At 40.6% G+C, this 15,571-nt stretch overlaps 1 protein-coding gene across 2 annotated transcripts in view; it reads left to right on the top strand.

Moving 5' to 3' along the window:
* Positions 1 to 1,216: 1,216 nt before the first annotated feature.
* Positions 1,217 to 15,571, top strand: part of sema3h (sema domain, immunoglobulin domain (Ig), short basic domain, secreted, (semaphorin) 3H) — a 39,375-nt gene continuing 25,020 nt past the window's right edge. For both annotated transcript variants that reach the window (XM_037277149.1, XM_037277141.1), the window contains exon 1: positions 1,217 to 1,760. In XM_037277149.1, coding sequence (XP_037133044.1) covers positions 1,661 to 1,760 — 100 coding nt within the window. In that variant the 5' untranslated portion in view covers positions 1,217 to 1,660. The remainder of the gene's footprint in view (positions 1,761 to 15,571) is intronic.

Here is a 15,571-nt window from a genome sequence, read left to right as displayed (position 1 = left end):
TGTTCTGTGCAGATGACTGTTCCCAAATTGAAAGATGTTATATGTGAACCGATATATTCATGAGCAGGGTCATTTGTAACCATAACAAACTGTCCCCCCGACAAAATAAAGCCTGCCACAGGCTCTCATGGCGGCACATCAGGACCACCTGAGGGTTCAGTGTCTTGCTCTAGGACACTTTGACAGGGTCACAATGGTCGGGGATCGAACCTCCAACTTGTAGGTTGAAGGATGCCCACTCTACTCCGCCCCCCCCAAAAAAGGCCTGCTGCATCACCTTATGTTGCCTGATAGAGTAAATCTCCTACAGGAATGGGCACCTTAAATGCAGGGGTATGCGCACAATTTTTCATCAGTGCTAATGGGGGGGAGGGGTAGGCACATAGGACCACTTGAACAGCTGTATGAGAAAGTTAGAGAGTTATTTTAGGGTTACGGTTCATTCTCTGATTATTTCTTTCTCAGCCACCATTTTTCTGAAAAGTCGAATTAGAGGTACAAGATGGGTCAGAGAAGCATAATTGTTTTCACCTCGGTGTATACTGACCATTATTTGAACTAATATGGCGAAAGGGATCTTTTTTAATCCACTATTAAAAACAACTCATCTCATTTATGAGAAGCAGGATATAGGATATAGGTCAACTACATCACTACAAGGATATAATAAGTGGCGGGGTGACTGTCTGTGTTCGTATGAACTTTTCTTGTGAAGTCTGTTTGATGTATATCACTTTAACTTTTATAAATGAATAATTGACTGAACACAGTCACTTGTAGTTAGGAAATATGTGCGGGAGTAAGAGTGAAAAGCTAAATTGAGATGAAGTGTCATTTTTCCAGGGAGCAGTGATGGGTGTTAGTGATTGTCTGCACGTGGGTGCGGCTGGCGTGAGTGTGTGTGCGTGTGTGTGTGTGTGTGTGTATGTATGTGTGTGTGTGAGAGAGAGAGAGAGAGAGAGAGAGAGAGAGAGAGAGAGAGAGAGAGAGAGAGAGAGAGAGAGAGAGAGAGAGAGAGAGAGAGAGAGAGAGAGAGAGAGAGAGAGAGAGAGAGAGAGAGAGAGAGAGAGAGAGAGAGAGAGAGAGAGAGAGAGAGAGAGAGAGAGAGAGAGAGAGAGAGAGAGAGAGAGAGAGAGAGAGAGAGAGAGAGAGAGAGAGAGAGAGAGAGAGAGAGAGAGAGAGAGAGAGAGAGAGAGAGAGAGAGAGAGAGAGAGAGAGAGAGAGTCAAATGCAGAGAGGAGCAGGGACAAGAGCAGAAGAGAGCTGTCAAGCTGCAAGGAGGCAACACTGAGACAAATTCATTTTTTTCCTCTTCTTTTTTCTCACCACATCTCTGATACCCACAGACACACACGCACCCAACCCAAAGACACAAGCCCACAGATGGTGATGCTACATGCTTACAAGGAGCGCAAAATTATTTTCAGGATTTGGACTCACGTCCTGCAAACTGGGACATCTTTGTGACTTGGACTCACATTCCAATTGGAATTATTTTTCTATTTCTCTGAACTGCTTGTTTATTTATTTTAACAGTGCAACACTTTGGTGCCTCCACTGACACCAAGAGAGTTTGGGCAGTTGTGAACTGCCTGATTTGGTCCGATCCGGAGCCAAGACTGTGACTTAGTGGGTGTTCTTGTGTGTGAGGAGTAGGAGGATGTGTGGAGCGGCAACAGTGGTGCTTCTAGTCCACCTCGGAGCCACCTTAACGGGGGCCTGGAAAGCATCTCAGCCACGACTGCAGTTCACACACTCCGGTAAGAAGAAACATCCTTATGATGGGCTCTGTCTCACATGTCAGTCACTCCATCTCACCACATGCACAAACGCTCTTTCCTATTTGTATACAGTATACTGTGTACAGATTATTTAGTCTTTATTTAGTAATCTGAGTTTTTAGACGAATAAAAGCAGAGTGAAGCACCTGGTTCATTTCATGTCTACTGAGAGTTACATGACATTTGTGATAACGTCACGCAACAATCAAATATTGAAACATATATTAGAGCACTTGATTTCCCCCCCGAATCATAGCTCCTCAGAGGTTTTATTTATTTGAAAATGTCATGGGTGGACAGATCAGGGGTGGAATACTTACTAAATTGATATAGCCCACAGACTGTAGGTTCCCCCACCTAGATGGTTTGTATGAATTAATCTCTGCTGAACTGTTTACAAACCACTTAGCAGTGAAGCTTGACACCTAAAAACACCCACCCCCAGTTGAGTTCTTGACAGCTCCCTCCCAACCACCTTTAGGATTCAGAGTCAAGTGTCTGACCATTTCAGAAAGCTTGACCAGAAAAAATGTTCTGATGGCAGAAATCCCAGAAGCGCATCACAACCAAATTCATTCTTTCCTGGCCCTGTGCTAATTCAACCTCCACTGTATGATGTGTGATGACTTTGCCACAGCAACTAAACCAGAGATGATCAATATAATAGCTGACTTGTAGCGGAGTAGTCCTTGTAACATGTGCACGCTTGCTGACCACACTCCAATCTCATGGGAGCAGCAACTGTCTGGGTTGGCCCTCACTTGAAACAAGTTTGAAGTGTGCCATTAATGACACTATAATGAATCAGTCTGAGCACAATAATGGTTTGTCACGGCGTTAGAGATAGTCTTCCCAAAAATGTTGATCAAATTCCAAATTATACAACCTCAGAGGCACTTGAAATGAAGGATTTCACTTGAGATTGATTGTTGGCATTTTTATCACAGTGGCAGTTCAGAAGACAATATTGGGGGATTCTCAGAAAGTTTTTCTGTTTGAAGCAGAAATACCCTATGTCACGATAAATTCATCTCCCATTAGGAAGAAAAAGCAAAGAGTTCAACAGTGATTTTCACAAAAACAAGTGAGTGAGTACAAAGGTTTGATTGTAGTTTTAAGTTGTAATATCACCATTCACCACTAGATGGCAGACACAGTTGTGCTTGAACCACCTCTTATACTGCCCTATACTACAACGTGAGTAAGCCTAGTATTCTTATTATTTGGAATGATATGCAGGATAAACATTGTTTCTCAATAATATTAAAAATCTAAGAAATTTACAAAATGATTTGGTTTGCTGTTCAACAGTTTTGTGTGAGAGAGCCCTTTGCACTGGAAAAAATCACAGTATGGATATTTTGTTATTTGCTTCAAACCTTTTATTATTGGGTTAGGATAGTGGCTCTTTTTTACATGCATTGATAAATGTGTCAAGAGCCCTTTGCATATGAGCATGTATTTGTCCATATTTAAAATGGCATGTATGTCATACATGTGGTTAGGACGTGCGTGGTCCTATGTGGCCTCCCCCAGCAGCACTACTAAAAAACTGTGGCCCACTCCAGCATTTCAGTAGCCCATCCCTGACCTAGAAAATATAGACAGATGAAGATGATCGTTGAGCTCTTCCAGGTGGGAATTAAGCTTTAATGACATCTCAGCATGGGAACAAGCACTTCACCATTCAGTAAGTGGGCTTGCATGGAGTGGATGGATGGCACTTCTTGCTTTGCATGCATGATTATATATATACTATATACATTTCCACAGAGACCAGCAAGTTCATCTTTGCAAAGATTAGAAGCAGAGAATAGATGTGTTGTGATTTGTATTGGCATAGTGTGGACTGTGTGTGCGCGTGGGTGGTTGTGGGTGTGGATGCGTTCTGTCGCTCTCTGTGGGAGATCTATGCCGTGGTCATTTCCTTTTCCATCACCACTTTATACTCATCATTTTCTTCCAGCAGATGGAATAGATTTTTTTGCCAGTCATTGTAATTAAAAGTATATTCAGGATGGAGTTTTTATTTCATACATGATATACATTTGGATTTGTGTTTCATTCTCATTATCAATCAAACTTTATTTTTATGCTGCTTTTCATGCAAAAAAAATGCAACTCAGAGTGCTTTACGTGTATTAAAATCAGCCCCTCCCACCACTTGTCCACAAGAACACACAATGATCCCGTAATGATGTAAAAAAAACAATGATGGTCACAGAACATTCAGGTGATGGAGGAAACACCATCTCAAGGAGCTATCTGCTCCGGAATATGACCATACTGCAGCCTATGGTACTGTCACCAATGTGTTTCACACAGCCAGTAATGCTCCCATTGGAATTGTGCAAATCAATGTGACTGACCTGCTGACTTGCTGGTGGCAATGTGTCATCCTTCTTTAGCCAACAAACTTGTTGAGGCTGAAATTTACAGCCCCCTCCTCCCCCTGTTAATATAATTGCTGCATCGACAAAATTCCACACAATTGACGAGACACAATCAGCGGATTAGTCACTTTTGTAGCTGTTCTTATGAGGGTGCAAATTTCCTTAATTTAATTTGGTTCTGGTTGAGCTCTGTTGTCCTCTAATGCCCAAGAGAAATGTAAGATTAAGATTAAAGAGATCAGAGTGAATGATCATCTTAAATAGTGTTATTTGAAAGCATAAATGAAATTATGTGTGTCATTATTGTAATGCAACTTAAAGCGAAACGGCACAATTTTTTTGTTTTTTTACATGAAGGCCCAGCTTGAACTGCGGCCGGGCATAGAAGCAGATTTTTCCACCAGAACAGAAATTCTTTAGCTAAATTGCTGGCTAATTTTCTGATCTTCCACTTTCCCCAAACGAGATCGTTGAGATGCGTTTGAATATTACAAACTTGGGTTGCATCTGTTGAATACCTATTGAATATATTTGGGCATTCAGATATCCGACTGAAAATTCTAAATAAAAAAATCGAATAATCGAGTACTCGGATTAAATAAAGAAAAAAATCGTTTTTTCATGATTTCATTTCATTAAACATGATTTCAAAATGTGTGTTGTGTTGATGTTGGTGGCAACAGTTTGTGATGGCAATTTAAATTTAAATTGGGCTTCAACTCCTAGTCGGGAAGAAGAGCCAAGTCAGCCGCTAGGCCACCCTGCACTGCCACGAAAAACTTCAAAAGCATACCAAGGCACTGATGTCTGTGCATTACTGTAATTGGGAAGATTTTATTTTGAAGTTGGCCTTCTCACCACGCTGGCTGTGTGTTACCGTCATGCATAGCATTGCTACGGTTGGCTTGAATGCCTTCATGACCACACGCACCAAATAAACCAATACTCAAAGCAGAAAAAAGCATTTATTTTTGGGTGCTCGAATTACTCAAGTTTTTTTTTCACCCCTATAACATACGGAATGCTTTGTCTTCCAGTAAAGCAATCCATTACAGCACAGAATGTAAAACAGTAACCCCACCAAAGCAATCAATTTGCCAACTAACAATACGTGTCCCAAAAATAAGTAGCAACAAACTCACAGACAGCCTGGCTATAAGTTCAAAACACATTTCAGGGCTTTTTGTTTGCATTTAGAAGATTCAACATAAGTGATAAAGTACAGCTAGACTCCAAATTCAATGTATTGTTGATTACATCACATGAGCATGCACATACATTCAAACTCAAAGCTAACACGCTGCACACAAACAATGTGTGTTAGCACGCCTCATCACATTAACAAGAGGCTCATACACACGCACGCACGCACACACACACACACGCACACACACACGCTCAATGCAGATTCAATGCAGATTTCGTGCTGATCAACTAATGTCCAACCATAGCGGAATCATTGCATGAGAATATGATGATGTCCTCAGCACTTCTAAGGTGATTAATAAGGCGGTATTTTTAATTCTGTGAATTTGTATTTGTCTTGGAATTGGGTTTGTTTTTGATAGAATCGTTCTGTATGAGAATCTCTGTGAGCAAATGAGCTAAGATGTCATTTTTTGACCTGTGACCCACTGGCTGCTTCTCAGGCAGGGTCTTAAATTAATCCCATTGTCACTTTATGGACAGATGCCCAAAATACAATGTACATTTAAATAAGTGACTTCATCCAAATTGCCCGATAGGAGTGGTCCGTACTGCTTTTTTTCACAAATTCTTGAGGAAAAAAATTAATTAAATTAATGACAGTGTGGTCATAATAGAGATGTTTTGGAAAACCAACACATGGAAGGATTCCAAAACAGCTGTTTCCATGCATCCATCGCAGCCTTACAAATTGGCTGTTTGGATTAAGTATAAGGCCATCTTGAAGCTCTGTGGTCCCTGAAACACCAAAGCTGACAGACACACAACCCAGCTGCCATGTTCTCATTTTGACCTCGACAGAAAACCTTAAAGCAACAGCAGCACATCAACAGAATTCAAATTTGTCGTTAAACGACAGTCATCAGCATTAGAACTAATTGTGGTTTCTATTGCTGATTACAAGCACCTTCAAATCCTAATTAATCAATAAGTTACTGGTCGATGATCATGCCTTTTGATAATAGTAATATTGCTGTCCTCATCATTGTTCATTCTCTTTCCAGTGTGTACCATTAAAGCACAAATGATTCAAGAATGATATCAGGATATCGAGTGGTTCCATTATTCATTTATTCTTTCAGATGTGTTTCTATCTAGGACAGTTCTTTGCAAGCTCTGTGCTGCAAATTGCTACTGCGGAGATGCACAATTCACGTGGATGGCGATGTGACACCACAACATTCTCTATTATTCATTTTAATGCTTGTTAGTCCCCAGTGGTCGAGCGGCCGTTGTTTGTCACTGTTTAAGTGCCCATTTGTGTCAAACCCAGCTGCTGGCTCATGCAAAACAAAAAGTTATGTAAGGAAGGCAACTTTGTATTTGAGGATGTCAATTTAACCAGACAAGAAACAGAAAAATGGAGGTCCCGGAGGTCTCAACTTTTGCCAAACAAGTAAAGCAGTAAACAGTGAAAATGGCTTTTAAGAAAAGTGAAAATGTTAAAGGGAGCGTTAGGACGTGTCTGTCATAGATGAGCTGGTAGATCTGTCTTTTTCTTTTCACGTACATACATACGTATAACTTTTTCATGTGAGCAACTGTATCCCTTGTTTTTTTTGCATGTACAGTATTCAGCAAAGTAGACTCATGCTTTGGTAGCAACAACAGTGGGCATGCTGTTAATGGTTACTGGAAAATGTTCTGGTGTTAGGAGGCTATCTTTAGCCTAAAGCACACGATTAAGTAAAAATTAAGCCTCACATTGCTGCTAATTCCCTTAAGTATCAATTTAGCACAATTTGCTCCCTCCCCGTATTAGTTATCTTGAGTTGGATCTTTTTCCTCATCTGCTGTTGAGGCCATTCCTTTCTATCAGTCCAGTTTCACCTCTTTTTTTATTCAGAAGATCTGCACTTAAAAATAATAATAAAAATAATAAGTCAAGCAATTGATACCATAACATCAACATTCAACAAGGAATCCTTGTTTTTGAAAGTTGAATTTGGATTGACACATCTTTAGCGACACTTATCTAGACATAAAGGATTATTTCAGATTCCTTCTGACAAGCATTCTTGTCATTCTGATTGCTCGAGTGAATGCAGTTCACAAAGCACGCTTGAGTGGCGAGCCAGGTGCAAGTCACAAATGGACTGGACGTAGAACAACTTGAGGTTTATTAGAGTTCTGTGCAGGGTAAAAGCTCCAAACTCAAGAACATGTACTCAGTTCCTTTTTGTCCCACAATTTTCAGTCCAAATGGCCATGACCTTTCAAAAGAATAAATAAAGGTAAATTGAAAAAGAGGAGATGTCTTTGAATAGCCAAAGTCCCGCCAAGGTCCCAATCTGTGTTCTCTTTGTGGGACATCCTGTTCCACTCAACACATGCAAATCAGCTACAGTAAGTCTTTTTGCCAAATGACATCAGATTTTTGTTCACTTCAAACCAACACAAATATTTGCTAAAATCCAGTCAAGCCTCACTGTACTACCCGTAAATACCAATCTGACGTTCCTGTTGCAACGTAAATGAGGAGCAGCCTCAAGAATACTTGATGATGGGAAGATTTGCCAAGGACACAAAAGGTTGGATGTTGGCCTTCCCTTTCCTGTTTAAAAAGAGATCATCTTATCAGGAAGTCGTCGTACTGGAGACGGGGATTTTTTATCACAAATATTTTGCTCTGGCTTCTTAAGCAGCCATTCATCATAAACTTAAAAATGAACCCCTCTTCAAGTCAGTAAATATCCTGAGTAGCTTCACTGGACAGTTTGGCAATTTCCATGGATCTCTCAACTCTGCTTTGAGGCTGAGCCAACAAGTAAATCATCATCAGTCTGATAGCTTGTTATTTTTTAAAGAGCATTAGCTAGTCCACATTACATTTCATTTTTTGTATTAGCTTTTTTGTTTTCTTATACTTTTTGTTTTCTGATACTTTTCTGATACATAGATACAAGGCACCCCATGCTCCACTTAATGCACCATTTTTTTAGGTGTATATTCGAATCAAATTATCCACTCCAGTTAAAAAAACAAACATATATTTACGGTGTCTGTCACGCCTTCAGGCTGTCAAGTACATACCATAGCAACAGGTGGCAGTCTTCAGCAATACGATTATGGACGAAAGTAATTTTGGGAAATGACACAAACATGCCTCCCCCCTGAAAAAAAAAGGCCAAATATTTTGTTTTTAGTATTAAAACATGTTTCACGTGAGTGCAACAAAGAACATTGAAAAGTAAACCAGAAACACCCATGCTTGTTTGGCTTACGAGTTTTCCTACCATGAGAACATTATTTGTTCATTCAAAACACCTTCTCATTTTAAATCAGTCTCTAGAAATTTGTTTTAGTGAGTAGATACCTACCACACCAGCCGTCATTTGCAACAAATGTGAAAGTGAGGCAATGAAGGTTTTCCTATAATAACAATAGGCTAGACCTAAAATTTGACAAGTTTATGCCATGCTTCACAGGGAGCCAAACTGCACAGTCTGACGATGATGGTGATGATGATGAATAATCACACGAGCTGAGGTCAAAGTTCAAGCCGTGTACAAGGGCCTGGTCTGTTGGTGACACAGTCCAGACATGCCGTCTGTGGGTTTGGTCTGCTGTTGACTTCAGTGTGTGTGCTAGTATGTATCAATGTGAGCTCACGTGGGACATTAATAAGCCATGAGTCAGAAATACAGTAGTTGCGAGTTGTGTTGGACTCATTCTATAAAATGAGGGAGAATAATGAATATATTAAATACTATTTTATTCAATTTGGGCAAATCTTTCTTATAACTTTGTGATCTTTTTTTTTTTTTATTGCATCGCTGTGCCCTGGAAGTGAAAGAGGCCTTTTTGTTGTCATTGTTGTAATATTCAGTCAGAAGGTGAAACAGTAGTAGTACTGTCATATCTGCATCATATCTGTCATTACAGACATTGGAGGCATTGCACATACACAGAAACGATCAAGCTTTGTTAATATTAGTCTCATGTAAGGCAGCAATGATCAAAACTAATTGGACACTTTCAAACGGTATTGTGACCTTTTCCAAAATGGAACACCGGGAGGTCGCACTACTCTAGGATCAACAATGCTAATTTGAATGAACACTTTCATAGCTAGCCACCTCTAGTGCAGTTCTTAATGTGGTAGTTAGGATTCATACATTATTTACAGAGAAATTACATCCTATAGATGGAAAGTGACCAAAAACATGCATCTTGTGTTGAAAAGAAAGCCTCGGAAACAATGAAGACATACAGTTACGTTTTAATTGCTTGGTTTTTTGAAAGGGCCTTTCGGCTCTGTAGACGTTCCCAGGCTTCTTCTGCGAGGTTCCTGTTGTAATTGCACTAGTAATTGGCAAAGTGATAACCCCATTTCCACAGGAAACATGCCCCGGTTTCCTCACCCACCCCCGCTACCAGTACCCCTCCAGTAGTGGCGTAGCCAGCAAATTCCACCCCCGGGGAATGCTGCACCAGACACTGGAGTTCCCTCGGGCCCGGTGAATAGACCAGCAGGCGGACGAAGATACACACAGAGACAAAATACACACGCACACATGCACACACACACTCGTTGTTAGGGTAATTTCTCAGATAAGTGATAGTGCTAATAAGTGTGTCTGCCCAGATGTCGAAATAGTAAATGGTAAACAAGATTTTTTATTTATTTTTTTTTACATCTGAGACACGCTTCAATGATAACATTATGGAAAAACATGGCTTTGCCCATGACCTTGAATCCCATCAAGCACCTAGAACAGAGACCCCCTCTCAGGTCCATCATTGACCTCTGACAAAAATTCCCAGAGACACACGGCAACATCTTCCCCTAAGAAACATGATCTTAGATGAGCATAGCACTGCCTAAATACTTGTCTATACCTCGTATTTGTACAGGATAATTATGGGTGGACCTGCAGATGTGTTTTCATGCCTGTGGATGTAGAAATTCTTAACCCGGTGCTAGGAAAATATTCCTTTTAAGAAATAATCACGTACATGTGTACATGACCTCAAAATGGGGCTCCATAAAAGCTCTGTTGGGTATACTGTATCGCAGAATACTGGACCTGCATGTCACGGTCAAACCTTTACCAATTCCATCATGATGGAATGTGCTAACTTGTGTTACGCTGTTCAATTGGAAAACTGTGCAAAGTTTCCTTCCTCTAAATGTATCACTCTTGGTAAAATCTAAAGAAAAACAAATCCAGTACTGCTAGTCTGCTACCCAAATTAGGAAACGTCCCACTTGTTCTTGACTGTGTCGATGAAGTCGTCAGCGCCGCTCTGATGCATTCAAGACATGCCGGCATGGAAAAAGTAGTGTTGACACTCGCCATATGCTTCATAGCTTCTGAGCTGAGTTTTTCCGCCTCATTGCTTCATCGTTGCCGTTACCGTGACATCCCTGCGCTTTAACTGGCGGCATCTGCATGTGACAGTCACGGTTCACTTCCAAACCTGGTAAATGTTTGTGTCAGAGAAACAAATACAGATTTTTTTAAGAAATTGGCAATGGTGTCCTATGCAAATACACATTAGGCTTTGCAGATATTTTAAAGAAAGACAACAGGACAAGTGCAGAAGGTAACTTAAGCTACTTGCAAACACAGCATGTGCTGACATCTTTAATGTCATGCCTGCTTGTTATGGACAGTAATTTGCCGTATAAACACAGACCACATTAGTTGTTTCTCACAGCTTTCACAAATAACTTCCCCATATACTGTTGCTATGGTTGCTTAAATTATCTTTATCCTTATTTAACCAGACCGAGCACAATTTTTTTTGTCTAACTGTTCAAGCAGTGTTGCCATTGACACTTTTGTTTAAGTCACATTAATGCTTAAACACTGCAGCAGTAGACAATAATTCTGATGCCACATTTTTCACCCATTAACTGTCACTTAAGCGTAAAAATAAGTAGTGCACACAAAAATAGTGCAAACACGAGACTGAGTGCTTGTGACTGACTTTCTGGCCCTGCCTGTCTCCCGGCGTCATTCTCACAGTGTCGCGCGTTAATTGAAACAATTGTGTCATGTTCTTGTAGGATGTTGGCGTGTGAAAATGTTTTCTTTTTCCTAACATCTGTGATGTGACAAGAAGGCAGATAGATAAACATAAACCAAAAGTGTCATTTGAGGCCACATGGCCCAAATACAAATGTGTTTGTTTACAGGGCTCACTGATGAAATTGCAATAAAACCAAGAGCCATAATCAAAATTGCAGGACAACAATGTGGCTTGCGAAAGACACTATAAATGAAGCATTGCGAAGTAACCAAGACGCCCTGACCAGCAAATCATTGTTATCAGGCGTAAGGGAAAGGCAATGTTTTCTTTCAACTAAAATCAATGCCATAAAAATGAAAAACATGATGTCACAATTAATGATTTAAAACACATTAATTTTGATGGGACAACTACTCCCCTTCACACACCAAAAAGATGGGCACAATGATAATGCTGATTCTGTATCCACTGAGTGATTTTTTTTTTCCAACACAATAGCTATAAATGATTATTCAATCTTTAAAATATGTACTTGTCGATTCATTTTGACACCTCTACTACTTGTGTGTGCGTGTGTGTTTGTGTGCGTGTGTGTGTGTGCGCGCGCGTGTGCAGGAATGCTCTTAGCTGTATCACAAGTCACATATTTACTAATCACGTTGAGGCCCATCTGAGTTCCCATGACCAGTAGTCTTTAATCTAATGTCCAGCATGTATAAAACTGTTGACCCCTAATGTGAAATGAACACTCATGAACATCGAGTGGACACTCACTGAGGCGTATACTGTATGGACATGGACAAGCTTAAACTAATATAAAGTAGCCGTTCATGCATTTCCCACTCTGCATGTCTGCCTTTGTGTGCTTGCATGTCCTAATAGGCGATGGCCTTTAGGATTATGTCTTGGTGCGTCCGTTCCTTTATATGTGAACTTTGATTCAGAGTGACAGGGGTCAGAGGGCAATTGGCTCAGATCAAAGGTCATGACCCTCATTGACCCTGCTGTCAACTTGAAGTTGATAAGAAAAGCTGGACTCAGTGGGCATACTTGTGTGGAGGTCTGCCACATTGCTCGTTTTCCTTGTGGACATTATATATTATTCTTTAGGATTCTGACACCTGACTGTGAGGCCTTTCCGTGTGGAGTGTTTTCACCATGGCTGTGTAGGTTGTTCACACCACAACCCAAAATATCCAAGGTCAAATTCCTCTCAAAGAATAGTATGACAATAATTTAGGAAAGAAGAGCTATATCCACCGATATTTAATTTCTCCAAGAATCATTATTGTGCTTATAACGAGATGAACACAAAACCACAAGTTCAGAACAATCAAATCAATTCTCCCATTCCATTTAATACCATAGCTATCGATGATTTGGTCATTAATTTCCTCATCCGTTTAATCAGCGATATTTAGTCAAATGTTCAGAAGGTGTCATTTTTGCCAACCACAATTTTGTGGTTGGAGAGGGAGCGGTATGGAGGGTCAGCAAGGCCAAGAGCCACCCTTCGACCAACCACTCACACCCGCTCGCAAATTATGCCGGCATGGCTGCTGTTGCCACGGCAACATTCCCAGGAGTAAGGGTGGGGCGGTTGGAGCTGCTGGTTTCACGACTGAGTCAGTAGCGTGTGCAACCGTGCGCGTGTGTTTGTGTATTTGCAGGCTAGAGGAAAGAATGTCTTCATTCTGAATAAGCCATTCATGACGGTGAGTTCAAGATGGGAGGCATTTGACCGGGCTAAATTGTCGACAAGAATCTGTGTTTGTTTAGGATAAAGAGGGCTAGACGGATTGCAACCAGTCTGACAGATTTGGCTTGTGTCACACTCAAAGATCTTCAAGTATTCATTAATTGCTAATGAGCCTCCGACATTAATCGGATATTTGAAATCAGAAGTAATCTAACTTACATTTCTTAATAATTGTATCTTGTCCTCCACCTCATTAGAAGCAAAGAGTGACAAATAAATGCTGCATAGCTACTTCCTGTTTGGCTGCTTGGTAACCAGAACTAAATGTGGGCAAGCTTAGACTCAGACTCAACTTTATTCATCCTGTGGGATTGCTCCCTTAGGAAATTCTGGTTCCAGTAGCACACACAGAAATGGCACAAAAGAGAACATTACACATGAGTTACAAAGAAAGAGGAGCGTAATAAATAAAGTGGTGAGTAAGAAATAACAATAACAGCCAAAACCAAGGAAATTGTGTGAGTGCAGCGTGAAAAGAGAAACCGTTTATGAAAATGATGACGGCACACAGTATTATTGAGTTCATTTTTTGCAATCCTACTCATTGAAATAGCATTTTTAGGATTCTGATGGTGTGAGTGGGATCTGGTTTGGTTTGGCCCCCGCGATCCTATTGGGATGTTGATGTTCCCACTGCAGAGGTGGTTTCGGGTTCAATTAAGCTGAGCTTTTATATTGAACAAAGCAAGGTCGAGCTGCTCTTGTGGCATGCGCACTGTAATTCAGATGACTTGCTGGATGCTTGCGTATGCACATCCAGTGCGGTTGGTTCTCTGTGAAGAGACTGGCTTTCATAAGACGTGTGCCTTCAACTGGAAATGTGAAACTGTACTTTGGATATATGTATGCTTGTTATAATAAACAAAAATGAAGTACACTGCAACTGACAAACCCGCTAAAAGCACCACCAAACTTTTACAAAATAGACATTTGATGTTTTTTTGCCATGAAGAAGTCCCCAAATGTATTAGGCTGTTTCAAGTTTAGGTGTGAAACATGCTGACTCACCGACATGACCAAATAGTCCCTCTCTGTTTATTGGCTGCAATTACAAAACGCCTCTTATTGAGTAGGCCCGCTTGAGCATATTCAATTTGGGTGAGAATCAAATCCCATGACAAGGGTACTGGATACCTTATGAGTGTTTCCAAGACGGTCATGTTTTCATCGCAATTTGTGGGATTACGCAAATGCCACTAAAATATTTTCCAAGTAACACAGTGCGGAATACACCATTAAAAATATTGCCATATTGGGTGTGGATCTTTTGGTTAATACTGCGACAAACATTTTCTTTTTCTCTCTCTCTCGCTCTCTTGGTGAATATTTCGTTTTCAAAATAATCCTTATTTCTGACAGGCATGTAAATAGATATTGTCATCCATCTTTGTCCAAGTATTATGTGGGTAACCTTGAATGTTTGTCATTTCCATGATTCTATATCTGAACGAAACAAGAATCACGATCCCATTATTCAGGCTATTTATTCCCCCCACTGTTTTTAACGACTCTGAAAACAGCGTGCAACTGAGCTATTTACCACTCTGACTATTTGCAGAAATACCTGGTGAGTTTCCCCATTGAGCTGAAGCAAAGCATCACCAATCTTGTTTTTCTTGAGCTCTTTTTTTTTTATCCAACATCTTTTCTTCCTGTTGTTTTGGCTGATTATGACATCTCAACAGCTCCATCACAATAGATAGTTCTCCTCAGCAACATTCTCATGCTGGGACAACACAGTGACTGTTTAAAAATAATGTGGAAATAGCTCCGATTTTTTTTTTTTCACCTCTGCCAAGCAGAAGTGTTTTGATTGTTTTTTAGTATGCTGCGTAGTTCAGCTTTTTGCAGCTTTTCTCTTTTGTTGAACGGGTACTAGTGTTAAACCATACAGCACGCTCCTGAATACACTTGCATTGCATTCTTACAAATGGCTTTCCACATTTCTCCGTAGTTTTAATATACAAATTACCTCTCATAATAATGTCCTTTCCCCCTCTTTCTATCTTTTTCAATTTGGTATTGTGATGTTCTTCACAGTCACCCTGGCTTCCTTGTCTTCCCTCATTCATCAACCATCCAACCCATTAGCCTTCTTTATCATCTCCCCCTATCCTCTTCAATACACCTATCCATGCATCGCTTTGTGCTCTCTCATTACTCTACGTTATTACACTCGGAGTCGGTCTTTGGCTTGAGCCATGTGGTGCGGCTTCCCCCTCAATACCCCTCCATGCTGATCATGCCCCTCGCTGCCATCTCCTTCACAATCACCTCCTGTCGTCTCTCATTCCCGTCCACCCAGCTCACCGTCATCCATCACTATTTCATTATCTCCTCCATCAGGATTGCTTTCTCTCCGCAGTTGCTCTTTCCCTCATCTGTCCATCACCATGTCATCTTTCGGCATTCTCATCTCGTAACGGTCTTACAACTATCAGACCGGTTTCATC

The sequence above is a fragment of the Syngnathus acus genome, chromosome 2, assembly GCF_901709675.1.
Source record: "Syngnathus acus chromosome 2, fSynAcu1.2, whole genome shotgun sequence".
In the NCBI taxonomy this organism is placed as follows: domain Eukaryota; kingdom Metazoa; phylum Chordata; class Actinopteri; order Syngnathiformes; family Syngnathidae; genus Syngnathus; species Syngnathus acus.
Note: the sequence above shows the minus strand (reverse complement) of the source record. Positions and strands in the feature narration are given on the sequence as shown.